This window comes from Eptesicus fuscus, chromosome 12 (assembly GCF_027574615.1).
Source record: "Eptesicus fuscus isolate TK198812 chromosome 12, DD_ASM_mEF_20220401, whole genome shotgun sequence".
NCBI classification, from domain to species: domain Eukaryota; kingdom Metazoa; phylum Chordata; class Mammalia; order Chiroptera; family Vespertilionidae; genus Eptesicus; species Eptesicus fuscus.
Window position 1 is genome coordinate 9,398,341 of NC_072484.1, and position 20,386 is coordinate 9,418,726.

The following is a 20,386-nucleotide window of genomic DNA, read 5'->3' on the forward strand; positions in this document are numbered from 1 at the left end:
GCAGTAGGAAGGCTAGTTTCCTGTGCAGTAGGAAGGCTAGTTACCTGTGCAGTAGGAAGGCTAGTTGCCTGTGCAGTAGGAAGGCTAGTTTCCTGTGCAGTAGGAAGGCTAGTTACCTGTGCAGTAAGAAGGCTAGTTACCTGTGCAGTAGGAAGCCTAGTTACCTGTGCAGTAGGTAGGCTAGTTACCTGTGCAATAAGAAGGCTAGTTACCTGTGCAGTAAGAAGGCTAGTTACCTGTGCAGTAGGAAGGCTAGTTACCTGTGCAGTAGGTAGGCTAGTTACCTGTGCAGTAGGAAGGCTAGTTACCTGTACAGTAGGAAGGCTAGTTACCTGTGCAGTAGGTAGGCTAGTTACCTGTGCAGTAGGAAGGCTAGTTTCCTGTGCAGTAGGTAGGCTAGTTACCTGTGCAGTAGGTAGGCTAGTTACCTGTGCAGTAGGTAGGCTAGTTACCTGTGCAGTAGGTAGGCTAGTTACCTGTGCAGTAGGAAGGCTAGTTACCTGTGCAGTAGGAAGGCTAGTTACCTGTGCAGTAGGTAGGCTAGTTACCTGTGCAGTAGGAAGGCTAGTTACCTGTGCAGTAGGTAGGCAAGCTCACCTGTGCAGTAGGAAGGCTAGTTACCTGTGCAGTAGGTAGGCTAGTTACCTGTGCAGTAGGAAGGCTAGTTACCTGTGCAGTAGGTAGGCAAGCTCACCTGTGCAGTAGGAAGGCTAGTTACCTGTGCAGTAGGAAGGCTAGTTACCTGTGCAGTAGGTAGGCTAGTTACCTGTGCAGTAGGAAGGCTAGTTACCTGTGCAGTAGGAAGGCTAGTTACCTGTGCAGTAGGTATGCTAGTTACCTGTGCAGTAGGAAGGCTAGTTACCTGTGCAGTAGGTATGCTAGTTACCTGTGCAGTAGGAAGGCTAGTTACCTGTGCAGTAGGAAGGCTAGTTACCTGGGCGGCAGGTAGGATAGCTCACCTGGGTGGTAGGTAGGATAGCTCACCTGGGCGGCAGGTAGGATAGCTCACCTGGGCGGTAGGTAGGATAGCTCACCTGGGCGGTAGGTAGGATAGCTCACCTGGGCGGTAGGTAGGATAGCTCACCTGGGCGGTAGGTAGGATAGCTCACCTGGGCGGTAGGTAGGATAGCTCACCTGGGCGGCAGGTAGGCTAGTTCACCTGGGCGGCAGGTAGGCTAACTCACCTGGGTGGCAGGTAGGATAGCTCACCTGGGCGGCAGGTAGGATAGCTCACCTGGGCGGCAGGTAGGATAGCTCACCTGGGCGGCAGGTAGGATAGCTCACCTGGGCGGCAGGTAGGATAGCTCACCTGGGCGGCAGGTAGGATAGCTCACCTGGGCGGCAGGAAGGATAGCTCACCTGTGCAGTAGGAAGGCTAGTTCACCTGGGCAGTAGGTAGGCTAGTCACCTGGGCAGTAGGTAGGCTAGTTACCTGGGCAGTAGGTAGGCTAGTTACCTGTGCAGTAGGAAGGCTAGTTACCTGGGCAGTAGGAAGGCTAGTTACCTGGGCAGTAGGTAGGCTAACTCACCTGGACGGCAGGTAGGATAGCTCACCTGGGCGGCGGGTAGGATAGCTCACCTGGGCGGCGGGTAGGATAGCTCACCTGGGCGGCAGGTAGGATAGCTCACCTGGGCGGCAGGTAGGATAGCTCACCTGGGCGGCAGGTAGGATAGCTCACCTGGGCGGTAGGTAGGATAGCTCACCTGGGCGACAGGTAGGCTAGTTACCTGGGCGGTAGGTAGGCTGCAGCTTGAGCCTGTCCCGCTGGTACGCTGGCTCCATTTTCTGGCGGGATAATTGGATCCTGCGGCCCTGTTCTTCACACTCCCCTGGCCACTTTGCTCGGGTCTTGATAATTTCCTCCACAGACTTGGCTCTATTTTGTTATAATTATGATTGTTACTATTTCCCTTTGAGAAAGAGTAGATAGGTGTGCCTGAGGGCTTCGCTCCTTAGCTGGCACTTCCTTCGCCAGCGACATGGGGCGCAGCATTGCTGAGGGGGGAAGACCACACCAGGGGCTGGGGCTGGACCTCGCTCTCTGCTGGCGTTTCCTGGCTGGGTGCCTGGTGGCTCCCTGCGCCGCTGAGCCTCAGCCTGCTCGCTGGTCAGGTGGGAGAGCTACCGCGCTCTTCCCAGTGGTGCTGACGGGATCAAATGGGGATCAAATGGGGTCACTTTAAACGTACTTGCCACGACAGCACCCGTCAGAGGCAGGGCGGGTGGTGGCCATAAATGGGGCGTGGACACAGACCCCCTGCCGCTGCTGAGTGGCAGGGACCCTCGGCCAGTCACTGGTCCCTCTGACACCCGCTGGAAAACAGTTGGCGTGGTTGTGGAGCCGGGCAGACACGGCCGTTAGTCGGCACTCAGTAAAAGGCAGAACAGGTAAGACTATGGGAAGTAACCAAGTTTCTCGCCTCTCCCAACTTCTGGGCTTTTTTTCTCTGGTCTTGTGACCACAGGTGACGGCGGCAATGACGTCAGTATGATTCAGGAATCTGACTGCGGCGTGGGCGTCGAGGGGAAGGTGAGCGGGTGCCGGGTGCCGGGTGGCAGTGCCAGGTGGCGTGTCGTTGGCTGGGGCGCTCTGTCCATGAGCTGGAGTTTCTCTCTCCTCCGAGGCACAGCGTCGGTGCTTTTGGGAGTCGCACATTAGGAATGTGCTGTAAGGAACCTGCATCCTGACGACCTCGCCTTACCACCTGGGGTCAGCATTCGGATCACTGCATCGTACAGACAAATGCTGATTTTTTGCTTGCAAAAACCTAAGTTAAAAACCAAGGTTCTTGCCATAATCTAGGGCACGCTGGATGCACTTCCGACCTTTCCTTGGGGTGGTGGTGTCAGTTAGAGCCCGAGTTGCCACACTGTGTGCGGAATGTGGGAGAACGGGGCATGGCTCAGAGGCTTGGGGGCTGCAGGTCTTTCGAGGGTTTGTTACAGCAGTTTTTCCGTTTCTTTCCTGGTCGGCTGAGTGCTGGCCTCCCATAGTTTGCTCCGCCCTCTCTAATTGGTGCCCACTCAGTGACTATCCGAAAGAACAGTGGCCACCAGCCGTCAGAACTGGGTGCAAAATACGAGTGCAGAGTCCCTGCGTGAGGGCCGGGGGCGCCCCTTACATTTTGGTCTGTATCTTCATGAATTTGGCTCATCCTTTTTTTCCTTTTCACCCTTCCTGGTTAAGTGATCCTTGAATGAAATGTTACGTATGGACTCTGTATGGACTCCTTTTTTTGCAGGTTTTAGGAAGACACTTGAGTTTAAAGGATAGAATTCTTTACATGTGTCTATGTGGAGCCAAAACATTTCTCCTTAAAATTATACTCTGATACCTTTGTTTTTGGAGTATAAAAGGAAGAAATGGTCACTGTAAAAAATTAAAACACCTTAAAAATGGATGAAGGTGTTTAGATAGCCTCATCTAGGTGGTAACATTGTTTATTCTTCAGAATTTTTGTCTATGTGTATATTGCTGGTTATGAATGTGTATGTATGTATATATTGTATACACATACACATGTACATGCATACACATATCTTACACATGTATGTATATTATTTTCAGGTATAATTTTAAATTAGAAACATTATGCATTTAAAAAATACATATTTTTATTGATTTAGAGAGGGAGAGGGAGAGAGAGAGAGAGAGAAACATCAATGAAGAGAGAGGTTCATTGGTTGGCTGCCTCCTGCATGCCCCACACTGGGGATCAAGTCCGCAACCCGGGCATGTGCCCTGACCAGGAATCAAACCGTGACCTCCTGGTTCACAGGTCGATGCTCAACCACTGAGCCACGCTGGCTGAGCAACATTATGCATTTTTAATGCATCTTGATGACATCTGTTATATCTTGGATTTCTTTCTACATCAGAACATGTAGATCCGTCCTTTTTTACCTTCCCACAAACTTTTTATTTTGAAGATGTCACTCCTTCAGAAGTTGAAATAGAGCAAGGAGCACCTATCTATTCTTCACTTCAGTTGACCAATTGTTACCATTTGCCTCATTCTCTTTCTTCTCCCCCAGCCCCCAAACCAGTTGGAAGTCAGTTGCAGATATAATGTGTTACCCCTAACTACTTTAGCATGGATCTCTTAAGAAAAAGAACATTCTTTTATGTACCCAAAATAACATTATGTGTCCCCCCCAAATGGCACGTTGAGATAACATTATATAATTTTCATAGTTCATTCTCCCCTGTCGTCCTCAAAACATTGAGTAAAAGTATCTCCAGGAACCAGCAAAGGGACAGTTGAGGAGTCTCCCCTGATACCTGTGGGTGAGGTTGATTTGATTCACATTCTGTGTTTTTGGTGTGAACAGCACCTAAGGGGAATTTGCATCTCCTGTTGCATCCTATCAGTTTGTCCCACAAATGGCATCCATCATGTACCTTTTAAAATTATAAAATTCCACTGTATGGCTGCACTGTAAATTATTTCCACTTCTATAAATGTGCAAAGCTGCCGTGTATGTTCAGGAATGTTCCATTTAATATTGTTAGTAGCATCTGATCCCCCACCCCCCATTTTTAACTCTTAAGGGAACCGAGCGTTATAAAATGCCTGTCTTTGGGTGATTCTTTGCTTCTGATGCGCATTACGGCGTGGGCCTTACCCCCAAGGCTTAATGCCACATCCATTTGACCTCCAAATTATAACTATCTGTGATTTGGAATGTTTTTTGTTTAAATAAATTCCTCTTTTTAAATCAAATTTAGACTTGGACCACCCACTGTGTGTAGCTTGAAACCAAAGAGTCTCTTCATTGAAGTTCTTCGAAGATCTCCTTACAGAGTCTTGCTTTTTCAATTAAAACAAATGTGTTCGCTTTGACCTCTTGTGCCTCTGACGGTGCCCATGTCATCGGATTTCAGGAAGGAAAGCAGGCTTCGCTGGCTGCCGACTTCTCCGTCACTCAGTTCAAGCACCTCGGCCGGTTGCTCATGGTGCATGGCCGGAACAGCTACAAGCGCTCGGCCGCCCTCAGCCAGTTCGTGATCCACAGGAGCCTGTGCATCAGCACCATGCAGGTGGGTGCGCAGGCGCGCGGCTGTCCCGGAGAGGGCCTGGGAATGAGGCTGTGTCTTGGAGCCGGTACCCGCTCCAGGCCCCATGGCAGCTGATGGACCTCGGACTGCCCGGATCCTTCCTGTTAGGTGGTGAAGGCCATCCTTGGGGTGTCGTGTAAATGACCAGAGTTGTTATAACTGGTTTGCCGGAAGGAAAAGTGCCGAGTTAAATGCTAAATGGGTACTGAGTTTTCCACATGCAGAAATAAGGGCCAGGCGAGAATAACTTGCTTTTCTTGAGCGCTACCTATACACTGGGCATCGGGCTAAGTGTTCACAATGCCGCGTCTCACTCAGTCCTCACAGTAGCGCCCATTTCACAGATGGGGAGTCTGAGGCTCAGGGGGCTGTGGGGGGCTGGGGAGTTTGTGTCGTGTCCCTCAGGGTTAGTGCGCTCTTAGTCAAGGTCTCCTCGGTGCCCTCCACACATAAGGGCTACAGCAGTTAACTGTGTACTAGGGAGGAGGCCAACGGGAAGGAAAGAACACGTTTTGGGTGTTGAACAATTGTATCCTGGTTTTCCTCCGTGGGCATTTAGGTGAAAATGCTCCCAGTTAAGTGGTGAGAACATGGGGATACTATATCTCGGGACCCATGGTTTTTTTCTGACCAAATCACTAAGTATACAGGCCCTCAATGTTGATTTGTTTAAGACCATTTCATCATAACATTGGTGACATGCTGTAAGAACTTAACTCTTAAAAATCAATTAGCCTATGGTAAACATCGTTTTCATTATCCATCGTGTTGCTTAAAGTCACAGAACCTAGCCACAGTGTTAAGTGAGGACTTACTCTATTTATGATACCTTGAGCAAGTCACTTCACCACTCTGGGCCTCAGTCTTCCCACCTGTAAAATGGGGACGATTAGATCTGCCTTGTCTCTCAGGGCTCCTTTGAAAAGTAGAGTATTTTATAAGGGACCAAGTGCTAAAAGTATTCTTACCATTATTAATAAAACAAAAGAGGATAATGTGTACAATAAGAGGACACTTAAATTTGTAGGAAAGGTGATTAATCATACGTGAAAGGCACAAGGCATCCTGCCTTTCCGGCGAGCCGGGTGGTGCTGCTCTGTGCTGATGAGAATTCGCCCGTCACCGGCCTCCTCCGTGCATGCCTTTTGGGGTGAATGTATGTTTTTAATATCTATGCACTTATGAGTGTAGGAGCCTTAAAGTGATTTTCATCAACATGCTCTAAGCCCAAACAGCTGGTACGGTTCATCAGACCACATCTGTACTTTTAACTTATGTTCGCTCCTCAATTGAACTGGATAGGACGGTGGTTTTAATCACCGGGAGATCAGTCAGCCCGTCCCTGGGCAGGCACACGAAAGCGGGCCTGGGTGAGCTCACTCCTGTAAGGCTCGCATGCCACCATGCACACGGCTTCAGGAAAACCTTGTCGGTGAGAACGGTTCTCTGTGCTAGGAGAGTGCCCTTGACCCTGTCCACGTGCTGAAAGTGGGCAAGGCCCTGTTACAACTGGACCTTGACGTTGGTCTCTTCGATAGATACAGGCGTAGCGTTTTGTGCGCCCCCCCCCCCCCCAGTGTTCTTTTCAAGATGAAGTCTTTGTGGTCAGCCCGGGGCTTTTGGAGGAAGAGGCTCCCCATGGTGATGTGCAAAACGAAACACCAGATTTTTGACATTGTTACAACCATCCTTTCTGTGCAACAGCCCAGCCCGGGTGAGAAGCTACTTGAAACGTGGCTTTCACCTTTCCGTTCTGAAATCACGGCCAGGATGCAACCAGGGCTTCCTGCCAGTGACCGTGGCCTTAGGTGGCACCTGTGTCCTGGGCTGGGCTGGGTGAACATGCGTGGCAGGGGCTGCGGGGCGCTGTCTCGGGTTAGACCTCTTCCTGATCACGAGGCCGGCTCAGCCTTTCCCTCGTGCTCCATCCTTGGAAAGCCTTCAGGGAGCCGTTGTCCCTGCATCCTTGGGTTTTATACTCAGGAATGAGCGTTGCGGCCACTTTCCTTCTGTGAACCCGGGGAAGTCCAGAGAAGGCGGTCACAGCATCAGGCCTGATTGGGACGCTCTGGTTTATTTCTTCACCGCCCGTAGCTAATAGTTTCCAAATGAGGAAGCAGAAGTTCCGGGAAGGGTTTGTAAATACCTTTATTCCTCTTGTCCAATTGCAATTCGTAAAATTTTCAAAAATATTAAAACCTGTAGTATAAGAAGTAAAGCCTTGTCTTCAGCCCCGCCTCCAGGGTAACTGGTGTGTGTCCTCCTGGCAGAGACTGTGTTTCCATATTAGTCCACCCAGATGCCCACTTGTTGATGGTCGCCTATCCAGGGAGGCGGTGATGCGGAGCTGTTAGGAGTGTGGGCGCGGAGACAGGTGGGCTAGAGTCCTGAGTGCCATTTACCTGCCCAGGTTCCCCTCCTGTAATATTCAGGTGACATGAGGACTCGATCTCCTGAGTGGTCCTGGAGAGTCACCGAGCCCGTCTACAAAGTGTTCACAGAGGGGCTGAGAGGACTTGGAGCTAATAAACTCGTTGGGTATGGTTCCTGGCTCTGTCCCTTACGAGCTGTGTGATCTCGGGCAAGTCACTTAACCTCTCTGTGCCTTTTCTCATTGGTAATATGGGGATGGTGATAACAGTACCTCCTTCATAAGGTTGAGTAAGCATTAAGCGAGCTAATAGACTTAAAGCTCTCATGGCTGTCGGTGTAAAACAAGTGCTTTGTCAGAGGTGGGTGCTGTGTTTATAAACATGAACATCGGGGTTTGGGGATGGCTTTGCTCACGTCCTCTTTCTCCTCGCACAGGCTGTCTTCTCCTCTGTGTTCTACTTCGCCTCCGTTCCTCTGTACCAAGGATTCCTCATCATTGGGTAAGGAAAGCCAGGCAAGGTACTAATTTTTTATGAAGCCACCCTGAAATGCCACAAAAGAAAGAAGAAACATTATATAAAGAAACATTATACAAAGTCCCCAAGTGGCCAGCCAAGCCAGGTCCAGCAGTGCAGGTTAGACGTTTTTTGGAATTACTGAGTTTTTGAACTGCAAGGCCCGTAACCAGGTTGAGGACGTTGAGTCCGGTAGGCTTGTGTCCATGGCACTTGGCCATTGGTACCTGGTGAGGAAATACTGCCGGCCCACGCGGGCCCACGGTTATTGGCTGATGGGCCACCAAAGCAAGAGTGAAGGCTTGCAGACCAGCGATTCCATGGGGGTCTCAGGAAGAGAGAAAACTGGGGTCTGCGCAGCACCCTCCCTACGCGCTGACCCCAGTGGGACGGCCCGCTGTTGGGTGTGCAAGGCGGGCGAGTCTTGGCGGACCCCTGCGTGCCACTGACCCATTAGACAGGGTGTCACTTAGACGTTTGCTGCCACCAACTCACCCCCATTCCTGACCCGAATTCATGACGTTCCTTCTGACCTTTTCAGAGAGGCGCTCAGCCTTTGAATTACCCAGGTCGGTGGAGTCTAGTTACCACCTGCCCTAGATAGAGGCGCACAGGCGCCCTCCTGGCTCAGAAGAGATGCTGGAAGGCGCAGGCCCCAGGGCCAGTCGGACAGAGTGGGCCTCCCATCCTTCTAGGTTTTGCCAGTTCAGCCTGAGAGTAGGCGCTGGACTTCTAATTGGAAAAATGGACTTTGTCCTTTGTCAGGTCCTGGAAGAGTAAAGCAAACATGCCTGAATATAGCGGGGGCTTCCGTGTTCCACGTGGCCTTCCAGGAACTGGTCCCCGATTCCCCCTCGGTTCTCATCTCCTCTCTCCACTCCTCAGCTCCAGCCGCACTGGTGCCTCGCTGTCCTTCAGACAGAACGGACACAGTGCTGCCTCAGGGCCTTTGCACTCACTATCTGTCTGCCTGGGGTGCTCTTCGCTCCGATATCGGCAGCGCTGCCCTCTCACGTCTTGTGGGTGTTTACAGATGTCATTCCCTTGGCCGCCTTCTAAAACTGCACCCCACCCTGCGTCTTAGTCCCTCTTCTCTATTACACTTTCCTCCAACACATGGTATAGTTTCCTGGAGTTGTTTATGACTCATGTTTTTGTCTGTTTTTCATCTTGAATCGCCAGTGCTTAGTTAGAACTGGCCCCGGCACATAATAGGCGCCCTGTACATGGCTGTCGATGGATGAATGGGAACGGGCCAGGCCTTACCTGCAATGCTTCCTCTCCTAGGTACTCCACCATCTACACCATGTTCCCGGTGTTTTCTCTGGTCCTGGACAAAGACGTCAAGTCAGAAGTTGCCATGCTGTATCCTGAGCTCTACAAGGATCTCCTCAAGGTTCACCGAGCTCCTTCCCCTTTCCCTTCCTCCCTCCCTCCTTCCTTCCTTCCTTCCTTCCTTCCTTCCTTCCTTCCTTCCTTCCTTCCTTCCTTCCTTCCTTCCTTCCTTCCTCCTTTCCTTCCTTCCCTTCCCTTCCCTTCCCTTCCCTTCCCTTCCCTTCCCTTCCCTTCCCTTCCCTTCCCTTCCCTTCCCTTCCCTTCCCTTCTTCCTCCCTTCCTTCCTCCTTCCTTCCTTCCTTTTTCTTCCTCTTTCTCCCTCTTCCCTCCCTTCTTCCCTCCCTCCCTTTCCCTCCCCTTCTTCCTTCCTTCCTCCATCCCTCCTTTTTCTGTATTTCATATAAAAGATATCTGATTTGAACACACTTGAACTGGTGGCTTTGAGGAGAAAGGCATGGGAGTTTCCTCCCCCTTAAAAAAGTAACATATACACAGTAAAGAATATTAAACACTACAGTAATATATAAATGGAAAACAACCCAACTAACAACTTTTTAAAAAGCTCTGGACAGTTTTGTGTGTGTTCCTAGAAATGTCTATGTACACATCTGAAAAGTGTGTGTGTGTGTGTGTAGTGTGTGTGTGCGTGTGTTGTGTGTGTAATTTCATTTGTTCTTGAGGGGTTTTTACTAAAGGGCAGACTTATACTGAGTGGCCAGATTATTATGATCTCTGAACATATAATAATCTGGCCACTCATCCTATATAATAAAAAGCTAATGTGCAAATTGTCCCCTCAACCAGGAGTTCGACCAGCAGGCAGGCCTGCCAACCGCCCATGTCCTCTCCCACTGGCCAGGCTGGCCGGACCCCACCCATGCATGAATTCATGCCCCAGGCCTCTAAGATACACACACACACACACACACACACACACACACACACACACACACTGAGTGGCCAGATTATCATGCGTTCAGAGATCATAATAATCTGGCCACTCAGTGTATTCCTATCTAATATCATTTCTCTTTAAAAAACATAATTTATTTAATGTATTCATATATGTAGAAGCTATTTCTGCTATTTCTTTTGGTGAAGACAGGCAGGTGGCCTTGTCGCGTTTGGGGAGGAGTCACGTGAAGGCAGCTGAGCCACGCACGGTAACCTGCTCTGTCTCTCTCTCCTGTAGGGACGGCCATTGTCCTACAAGACATTCTTAATATGGGTTTTGATCAGCATCTACCAAGGTAAGAAAGGTGAACCCACCTCTTGTCTTCTGCTCTGGCCTCGACCCCAGGTCAGCTTTACTGTATGTTCTGTTGTCCGTAGGACGAAGAAGCTGGAACCCTAGAATAGCAGTAGGGAGCGTGTCAGCATGCCCCTGGGGGACCCACTCCGCGTGTCCTAAGGACTAGAATATTCAGCACTCGGAAGTCCTATATGTGAGACGGTGCTGTCAGCTCAATGCGATGAAGTCAGGGAAAAAAATGACTAAGACTAATCAAAACCTGCCGAGGTGTTTGAGCCACTGTACCCAAAAGCGATTACTTTCTGGAACGTTCTGCTGCTTTTCCTGAGGTCACGTTGCAGGTTTTGAAAAGTATGTTTATTCCAGTGGCCTCCGGGGAGGGTCCCTGAGGCCGCAGAGGCTTTGTGGGACCTTAGTGAAGTCCGAGGAGGGAGCATCAAAGCCGCTATTTGTTTTTATTTTTCCTCCCTCTTTCTAGAAGGTCTATTTAAAGTATGTTTTATAAGGCACATTAGTACAGTGGTCCTAATATCTCCCTCCATCAGCTCATATAGAATTTACAACTATACAAGGTATATTGGGTTTCGTTTTTAATGCTTTCTACTGATGGGGTGCACAAAGAGAGTGGAGACTGTGGAATTTGTTAGCAGGGGCTTAAATTGTCATTACAAAATGCAGGGGGGATTTTTAAGGAGTCTATCAAGGCATAATACACATATCTGGTTAGGGAAAGCGAGCCCGGCAGGAGAGTTCAGGTGGGAAGCAGTGGGCTCGCTCCACGCCCTCCACTCAGCCGGGCATAACGGGCCGCCACTCGGCAGTCCTAGGGTTCCCCCGGGCCCTGCCTCGGAGTGTTATTCTTGTGCCGCCGGCAGTTTTGATCGGTGTGAGACAGATCCGTCCAGTCCCTGCCTGCTGGCTAAAACCTTATCTACACCCTCCCCTCTTCCCTCTCTCTCCTCAGTAGCGGTTGAGTGACCCTCCCGGTCACCTCTATCATTTCATATAAAGTTTGCCGTCTTAACTCTTGGGAGGGGTACCGTTTGGCAGTGTCCAGTGTATTGACGCTGTGACAGGTCTCCAGAACGTTTCATCTGGCAGGACGGAAACTTTGCATCCATTCGCCCACACACTCCTCTTGCACCTCCTGGCAGCCCCGGGGGCCTTGGGAACCGCCCGCCGGCTTTCGGTGTCTGTGACTACGACTCGTTTAGAGAACTCCTTCATATAAGGCGACTCGCACGGATTTCCTTTTCATGACTACCCGCCTCTGTCATTTTAAATAGTATATTTAAGTTTATGTTTCTTGTTCCATCTGCTTCAGATAGTCAACCTCTCCCCATCTTCCTCCCTCCCTCTTCCCCCCACCCCACCGCACCCCCACAATTATAGACTCTTGATTACACAAGGTCAGAAGGGGAAATCGGAAAACTAGACAAAACTAGAAGGTGATGCCTCTTTAACACTTGCATAAAGCACCCACTCATTCAGCAAGTGGTACCTTTCATGTCTTAATGGAAAAACAAATGAAAAAAAGGCATCTGATGTGAGTGAGCCGTGAGCCTTTGGGGGAGCGTGGGGAGGTATCACGGGGGAGGGGGGAATGTGGGGGTTTGCGCTCCCCGTGAGGGTGCTGCCAGGGGAGCAGTGGCCCTCCCCACCGCCCTCTCCTCTCTCCAGGGAGCACCATCATGTACGGGGCGCTGCTGCTCTTCGAGTCAGAATTCGTGCACATCGTGGCCATTTCCTTCACGTCGCTGATCCTCACGGAGCTGCTGATGGTGGCCCTGACCATCCAGACCTGGCACTGGCTAATGACGGTGGCCGAGCTGCTCAGCCTGGCCTGCTACATCGCCTCCCTGGTGTTCCTACACGAATTCATCGGTGAGACCCCGCCCCCGCCTCCCCTGCATGGAAAGCCTGTCCGTCGCCTCCGAGGTCTCGCCAGCTTGAGAAGGAAGGCAGCCCCCGGCCCCGGGGTCCTGGGCCCCGTGTCCAGCAGGCCTTGGCCCTCGACTGCCCCACGGACTGCTGTCCCCGTGGGACGAGGGGCGGTGTGCGTCAGCCGTCCGGGCCGGGCGCCTGGGCAGGGTCTCAGTGGAGAGTGCTTCCTTTGAGAACTGGGATGTGCGGACTGGCTCCGGAGAGGATTCTGTGTAATTCCACAAGGGCCCGGTGGGTTTCCCAGGGAGTGACTGCTGTGCTGGGCTCTGTGCCGTAGGGAGCTGTCGAGCGCCCAGGTCTTGCTGGTGAATGAACGACAGTGGGCAGGACTTAGCATTATTCCCTTGGGAAACTGCCTGACCAGGAAGCGCCTCTGATCATGTCTCTTGTGCATCGGCAAACACTCCTTAAAAAGGTCTTGGAAAAGATAAAGGAGCATCCGTGTGAAAAGGCGTAGAACAATTTCACACTTGTCCCCACAAGTTCAAATGGGTTTTGTAAGCACCTACTATGTGCTCAGTGGTCTGAGGCTGGGGGATGGGGGTGCTCCCAGGGGCTTGAAAAGCCCTTAAATGTGCATCTGCCATAGGACTGGGTGGGTGAGCAGCATACAGTGGGCCTTAGGGCTGGCACTTAGTAGGTGCTTAACCAACGCCAGCTGTGTTTTCCCCATCCTGTGCTCAGGCAGTGGGGGCATGTTTACTGTGCCCTCCATTCCGTGTACAGTTGCTCCCCTAGCACCTCAGGGGCGTGCCTGTCCTTAGGTCAAAACCCCGAGCTGACGACCGGGGGGCCCAGCTGCCTTGCGCCACCCCCAGACCCGTCCCCTGGCTTCCTGTGACCATCACACAGACGAAGGGGAAATCGGTGGGGAAGCAGACTCGTGTGTTTGAGGGTCCCTTTCTGCTCTCCGGCGGCCCGTGTTTGAAAAGAAAAACTCCAGCTGTCAGAATCCAAATCAAAAACACCTGTAGGAATTGGTTTCCGTTTCCCAGTTGTTGAAAAGAACAGTTCACCGAGGACCAGGAATACAGAAGCAGGTCAGAGAGAGGGGAGCGCGAGGCAGGTCGGGCCGACAGCCTGAAAGACGGAGTGGAGGGAAGGAGCCACGCCAGGAGGCCGTGTGTGTGTGTGTGTGTGTGTGTGTGTGTGTGTGATGTGTGGCGGGGGATAGCTGTGGTGGCCGTTTCTGGACCGCTCGTGCCGTCGGGAACATTCCCGCCCACTCACGCTGTCTTCCCGTTGGCTTGCAGATGTGTACTTCATCGCCACCCTGTCCTTCCTGTGGAAAGTGTCTGTTATCACCCTGGTCAGCTGTCTCCCCCTCTACATCCTCAAGTACCTGCGCAGACGGTTCTCGCCGCCCAGCTACTCCAAGCTCACCTCCTAGGCTGTGTGCGCGGTGGCGGGACGCGGGTCCCTGCTCTCCTGCCGGACAGAGTTCAGTCCCGTTCCTCCTCACCGCCGCCCGAGGGCTCTGCAGGAGTGGCGACACGTGCGGTGTGGACGTGAAGAGGCTCTGCCTGGAGTCCCGCCCGGATAAACAGGAGGGGGTCCCGAAGGAGCCCGCCCGGCCCGTGTGAACCCGGTGGTTCCGACTGGCGTGAATGTGAATGTGTCCCAGTGGGTGGCGCGGCCAGGAGGTGTATACGTGGGTCACTGTGCAAGCTTCCGTATGACTTGAATTTTGTTGTCATGTGATAAAGTTTCTGTCTAGTTGAAGATTGGAGAGGATTTCTGATTTGTTTTTTTCAACAATCCTAACATGTGCACACGCTTTATGTCTTTCCGCCTAAAAACTGGTTTGGAGAAATGGAAAGCTCTTGGTGGAGGTTTGGGGGAAAAGACAGTGCATTTGGTAAAAAGTTACCCAGGCAGCAACCTCAATTTGGAAACGCCAGGTGTCCCCTCGAAGGCAGCCCCGCTATCGGAGCCACGGGCTTCCTCGGATCACGAACAGGCAGATGAGAGGCGAGGGAGAATGTGCTGTAAATCCAATTGTCCCGCCTCTCATTCAGCATCCTCACACGAGTCCCTGCCGTGAAAGAATGTCAAAGGTGTCACTCTGCTTTGTTCGGACCTCCGAGCCCGTGGCCATCTAGGACATCCGCGACATCCTCTGGGAGTTGTTTTCACAGGAAATGTGCCACTGAACAGCCCCTTAATATGTCAACAGGGTGGTAAGAGGGACAACTAATTCTTTAGACAATGGAGCTCACACGGCTCGGACCCTGGTCCAGAGCGGGAGGGTCGGGACTGGGGCTCTTGACCTGCACTGAGACCTGTTTCCTGTTGGGAGGATGATTGAGGACAAAAGGACAGAGGCAGCGGCTTCTTACCACGTTGCCACGCACGGTGGCAGCTCGAGCAGGGAGCCCGTGGGAGGAGGCTGTGGCCTGGGCCTGGGCTCCCTCCAGGGCCTGCAGACTTCACGGGTGGGGGGCTTCCGAAAGGCAGCGGGGGCTGACCCGCCTCCCCACCGGGCTGCAGCGCGGGCGTGGTGTTTCTCACAAAGCCGTGGCTTCTCGATTCGGGGCAGGAGGGAGTTCCCAAGCACTGGACGTGGCAGGGCAAGGCGCTCGGGCCGGTCACTTCTTGCAGCGGCCACGTATGCAGGCCCCGAGGGTTCCGTTGGCGGGTCTTCGGGAGGTGACTGTTTGAGGCCTTAGGTTGGTGGTTAATCCTGTGTGAGTACATGCCCTTCAACCCGTCGCCACGGCGCTTCTGTGTGTGCTTCAGAGACGTAGGCTCGGCCTGGGTGCTGACACCCACCGCCCGAGGGTCCCCTGCTCTGGGGACACGAGGAGCCGGCGTGCCTCGCCTTGGCAGCAGCCTTCCTGTGCTCATGTGTTTATGTTGCCGTTTTACATCTTTATAAAGTGACAGCAAGTTGCAGGCACTGGGAAACGGGCTATTGACAGCACTTCTGGATTAAGATTCTGCAATTTTACAGTATTTGCCCCTCTGTTCCAGCCATTTCTGCCTCCCACCAAGATCTACAGAGAGTATATATATAGGGTGGGGCAAAAGTAGGCTTACAGTTGTTCTTATGGAGAAATAATGCAATAATTAATAAATGATGATATAAGAATAAACTGTTTGGCATACTCATAACTGTAAACCTCTCCCCCTCCCCCCCCTCCCGGAATGCAGTGAAGGAATGGCTATTTTAGAACAGAATTTTTGCCTAGAACTCTCGGAAAGGTCGAACCGGTCTGACTTCACTGCGCTATTTTAAGCAGTTTCGAAGGTAGAGGAGGAGAAGGCTGTGCTCCGAGTGCCTGCACCTGGCTGCTGTGTTGGGCGGCCGGCGGGCGTCTTAAGTAATTCCACTCTGCGACTGCAAGCCCGGGACCTGGCCTTGCTCGGACCGGTGAGGGCTCCTGCAGGTAGGGCATGTGGAGTCCTCGTGGGGAACGTTCCGGTGTTTCCGGCAGACACAGGGAACGAAGATGGTTTCTGCGGTCTTCTCCTGAAGTCCCATTTTGCGCAAGGTGCGTGAGTTGACCTTTAAGATACTGCTTGGCATCTCGAAGGGAGAACGCGTCTAAGAGGGGCTGGAGAAGCCATCCCGGGAGGCGACGGGTGCGCGTCAGCGCCACCAAACACGTCCCGTCCGCTGCCCTCAGGCACACTCCGGTGGAGGCAGCGGGCGAGAGGGATGAAACCCGTGGAGACCGCCACGGTGTAAGCCACCTGTCGGTGGGCAGCCTGCTCACGCCCCTGCTGGGGTCCTGGGGCGCCGAGGAGTGGGGATCCTTACACATCAGACTAATCCCCGCAGAGAACTGGTTCCCACAGGGTGCTTCCGGGGGTATCTTAGTTGTTGGGGGGAACTAAGAAACAAAACACCCGAGCTATTTTGAGGGAAACGCCCAGGTTCATAACCTTGACCCTAAGGCTTCTGTTGACCGCTTTCTGGGTTCATCAACCTGGAGAGATCTCCCTTCTTTGCCTTGGAACTCAATGGGACCTCAGGCCCCACAGCCAATGGAATCTGAGGCCAGAGGCCGTGGCCACTATCAGCAGTTTAAACACTTCCTTCTAGTCACAATGACAACTCCCTCCGCCCTCAGACAGCACTAGGAATTTGGGCCAGAGTAAGCACTTCTGTTATTTATGATTATTGCTATTATATCTTTTGGTGACGGTGTGTGTGTGGGGGGGTGGGGGGGGGGGGGCGGTAAGAATGGTTTCTATTTGCCCCCCCCTCGTCCTCCCTTTCTCTAAGAAAATGGCCAGGCAAGCCACTGGCGTGATCTCTCCTACCTGGCGGTTGTGACTGCCTTTGGGAGCCTGCATGCACGCGTGTGGGGAGCCTGTGGTGGTAGGTGAGGCTCTGGGTGAGGCTGGCCGCACTGACGCGGGCCGCTGGGGGCCAAGGACGTGGCCACCTGGAGCTGGAGGCCAGAGCGGGGGTTTCGCCCGCTGTGGGCATTATTACATCCAGATCCCAGACTCGCTTCCCTGAAGTGCAACCCTTTTTGTCGCCGTAATCTTAAATGCCAGCATCTGCTTACCCATCCCCCAGCTTCTCTGCTGAAAATGTAGGTTATTCTGACAACTTCGGGATGTATTTTGTGTTCTGTGCTCATTGAAAATGGACATCATAATGCCTGTTTTTCTTCCTCCAGACTTTTGTTTTCATGCTTTTTTTTTTTTTTTTTAAACTGGGGTGGGGATGGCAATACCCTCACACCTTTTATGGGGCAGCATTTTAAACCTTTGCCAAAATTTCAAATGGGACGTGTGCGTTCTCCCAGTCCATCCTATATAAGGCAAACACCTATCAGCTATTTTTAACCTGTGTGTGTGTGTGTTTGAAATGTGTGTGTGTGTGTGGGTGGGGGTGGGTGTGGGGGTGTGGGAGGTGGGCGGGGGGAATGGATGATGTTATCTCAAGGTTTTTGAAGAGGTATTTGGTTTGGGTCAACATCCCATCATGCCCAGCTTTGTAGTCATTAAAGAAAAAATGACCATGAGCTTTGTAAGTACAACAGATTCTATGTCTCTTCCCTTTTAATGCAAAGCTTTGGCCGTGCCTATATACTTCTTAGGAAATGGTTCCATTAATTGTGTCCCTTTCATCCTGGAGAGATGCTCGCTGTGCTTTTGGAGGGGACGGAAGGCAGGGCGCAGAGCGAGCAGCGCTCCCAGGACCGTGAGCCCTCAGCACCTGACGCCAAAGCAGCGCCACCTGTGAAACCATCTCCGTCCCTGCGCGGCGGGAGGGGAGGTGCGGTCTGTTCGCGTCGCCAGACAGTGTCCCTGAGTGCTGTGATTGTTGGGGCAGGTGGGCGTGCGGCGTTTGCCAGGAGAAAAACTTGTGGCTGATTTCTGACTTTCTGGCGATGGGGCTGGCGGTCACCGCAGGGAGGGTCCCACGAGGTCCTCATTAGTGCGCGGTAATCCTCCCGGCGGTGCTCACGGGCGGGCGGCGGTTTTGATTAGAGGGAGCTGGTGCAGGGCGCTTTAATTTAGCAGGAACCCCCAGATGATTTAAATTCCCGGTCCTGTGATGACACACGTGTGATCCCGCGTGTTTCCGAGCGGTTCTGCTTTCATTGTCTGCCAGCGTGGCCTGTTGCTGTTGCCCAATAAAGCTTGTGTACTTACACGTTGGGGGTCGTTTCAGTTTGTGTGCAAACATGGATCCTGGTGTCAAAACGAGGGCTTTTTATTGTAATGCTTCTCTTTTGTGCAGATCTCATGGTACATAAATGGTAAACAGCTTTTTCTCCATTTAAAATTTTTAATTTTAGCAAAAACACAACACACCCACCCACCCACCCCAAACCCATGCATTATTTATTATCCTGTGCTGTTGTGAATTCCAGACACGTCGGAATTTCAAACAGTGATCGACCTACGTAGAAAGAAGGGAGAAAAGCATTCGACAAGATTCATATTTTATTTACAAACCCACGGTCCTGGATTGCTTCGGATCCTTTTATATTTTTTGAATCACGTGATAGAAGGTTGAGGAACACGGTGACTTACGTTTTAGGCAAATGAGGTTTCTAAGCTGTGGTGTAGGAAGCAGAGGACATGTGTTATCAGTTTCATCTGATGATGGTCCTCTCCGAGTGATTTTGTCCCCCAGGGGACACACGGACGGTGGGAAGTCACAACTGGTGGCGGGGGTTGGGGGGTTGCTCTGCTTCTAGCGAGGAGAGCCCCAGGATGCCCCGGGACACCCTACGGTGCACAAACCCCCCCAACAAAGAAGCCGTCGGCCCGAATGTCTAAGTGCCCAGGCTGTGAAACGCCAATAGACTCTGCGCATGTCCGTTTTACCTTTGTAGGCGTCGTCCCTCATTTCCAGGGGAGCCCAGCCCCAGACACCCCTGTGTCCCAGCCGCCCATGATCGGCCTGGCCAGATGTTGTAATTAGTAACTTTGCAGTGGGGGCTGCTGGGCTGCTCACGGGCTCTCGGCGGAAAGGCCCTTCTCGGTGTATCAGTTAGAAAGGATTGTACGTGAACCGTGTCTGCATCAGCGCGGCTCCCCTGGGCACACGGGATGCGTGCGCTCGGCTCCTGTGACGTGGGCGCAGGAGGAGCACCTGACAGTGCTTTCCCAAAGCGTGTGCGTGTGAAATTCTGCCCGTGTGGACGCTCCCCCAGCGAGCTGCTGGGGGAACCTGAGGGTTGAAAGATCCTTCCTTCCTTCCTTCCCTCCTTCCTTCCTTTCCTTCCTTCCTTCCCTCCTTCCTTCCTTCCTTCCTTCCTTCCTTCCTTCCTTCCTTCCTCCCTCCCTCCCTTCCCCCCCCCTCTCTCTTTCTCTCTCTCTCTCCCTTCCTTTCTTTTAAAAATTGATTTTAGAGAGAGGAAAAGAGAGAGGGAGAAACATCGATTTGTCCCACTTATTTACAGTTCATTGGTTGATTCGTGTATTGCCTTGACTGGGGATCGAACCCCCACTTTGGTGTATCAGGATGACACTCTATGGAGCTTCCCGGCCAGGGCCTGAGAGACATCCTGTTTCCAACAGCCGGGCAGGCCACACAGACCCAGACGCTGCTTTCGTAGCGTCAGAGCTCATTTCATGGCCCACAGCGCCGTTAAAAACAGGCATTTCTTTTCATGTTATTGACCGGACTATTTGCTGAACTTAAAAAACCCAAACAAAACAAAGCAAAACTGAGATGTGGGGGGTGGCAGATGACTATTTGATTTTGGATATTTGTGTTAAATGTTATTTGTTTCTTCTCAATTAAGGTTTACATTCAATATTACTTTGTTTTAGTTTCAGGTGTACAGCAGTTAGACAATCATATACTTTACAAAGTGTTCCCCCCCCCAATATTTCCAGTACCCACCTGGCAGCATACATAGTTATTACGATATTATTGACTCTGTTTCCTATGCTTACTTTACATTCCTGTGACTGCTTTATAAATACCAATTTGTACTTCTCAGTCCCTTCAGCTTTTCCCAGTCCCCCAACACCCTCTCCTCTGGCAACCTCCAGTCTGTTCTCCGTGTTTATTCTTCGGTTCCTGTTTTGTTTATGTTGTTCTTTAGATTCCACAGGTAAGTGAAATTATATGCTAGTTCTCTTTTTCTGTCTGACTTACTCACTTAGTATAATAGTTTGGGTCTGTCCCATAGCTTCTCTGTTTAGTTCCCTGTTGATTGACACGTAGTTGGTTTCCAGTCTCTCTCTCACCAGTAACGCTCCAGCCTCATCCCTCTCCATGTGCACAGGGCCCTTCCTCCCTCAGCTTGGAAGCCGGGCCTGTGATGGAGCAGCCAACTACATGAGAGCGCTGTGCTGGGGACTTTACATGCGGCGTCTTTAGAGCCTGCCGTGTCCCTTCTCCGTGGGTGTGGATGTGACCTGGTGGGAAGAGGAGGGCTCGGAAGCCCAGTGGAACGCATTCCCAGCCCTTTCCCACCAGCTCT

The 20,386-nt window shown here is 51.9% G+C and overlaps 1 protein-coding gene across 1 annotated transcript in view; it reads left to right on the top strand.

Annotated features, from left to right (window-relative positions):
* The window catches only part of ATP9A (ATPase phospholipid transporting 9A (putative)), a 128,664-nt gene extending 114,463 nt beyond the window's left edge, over window positions 1–14,201 (top strand). The window contains exons 22-28 of the mRNA XM_054724152.1: window positions 2,467–2,531; window positions 4,887–5,042; window positions 7,869–7,933; window positions 9,236–9,344; window positions 10,476–10,533; window positions 12,216–12,419; window positions 13,733–14,201. Coding sequence (XP_054580127.1) covers window positions 2,467–2,531; window positions 4,887–5,042; window positions 7,869–7,933; window positions 9,236–9,344; window positions 10,476–10,533; window positions 12,216–12,419; window positions 13,733–13,869 — 794 coding nt within the window. The 3' untranslated portion in view covers window positions 13,870–14,201. The remainder of the gene's footprint in view (window positions 1–2,466; window positions 2,532–4,886; window positions 5,043–7,868; window positions 7,934–9,235; window positions 9,345–10,475; window positions 10,534–12,215; window positions 12,420–13,732) is intronic.
* Window positions 14,202–20,386: the final 6,185 nt, after the last annotated feature.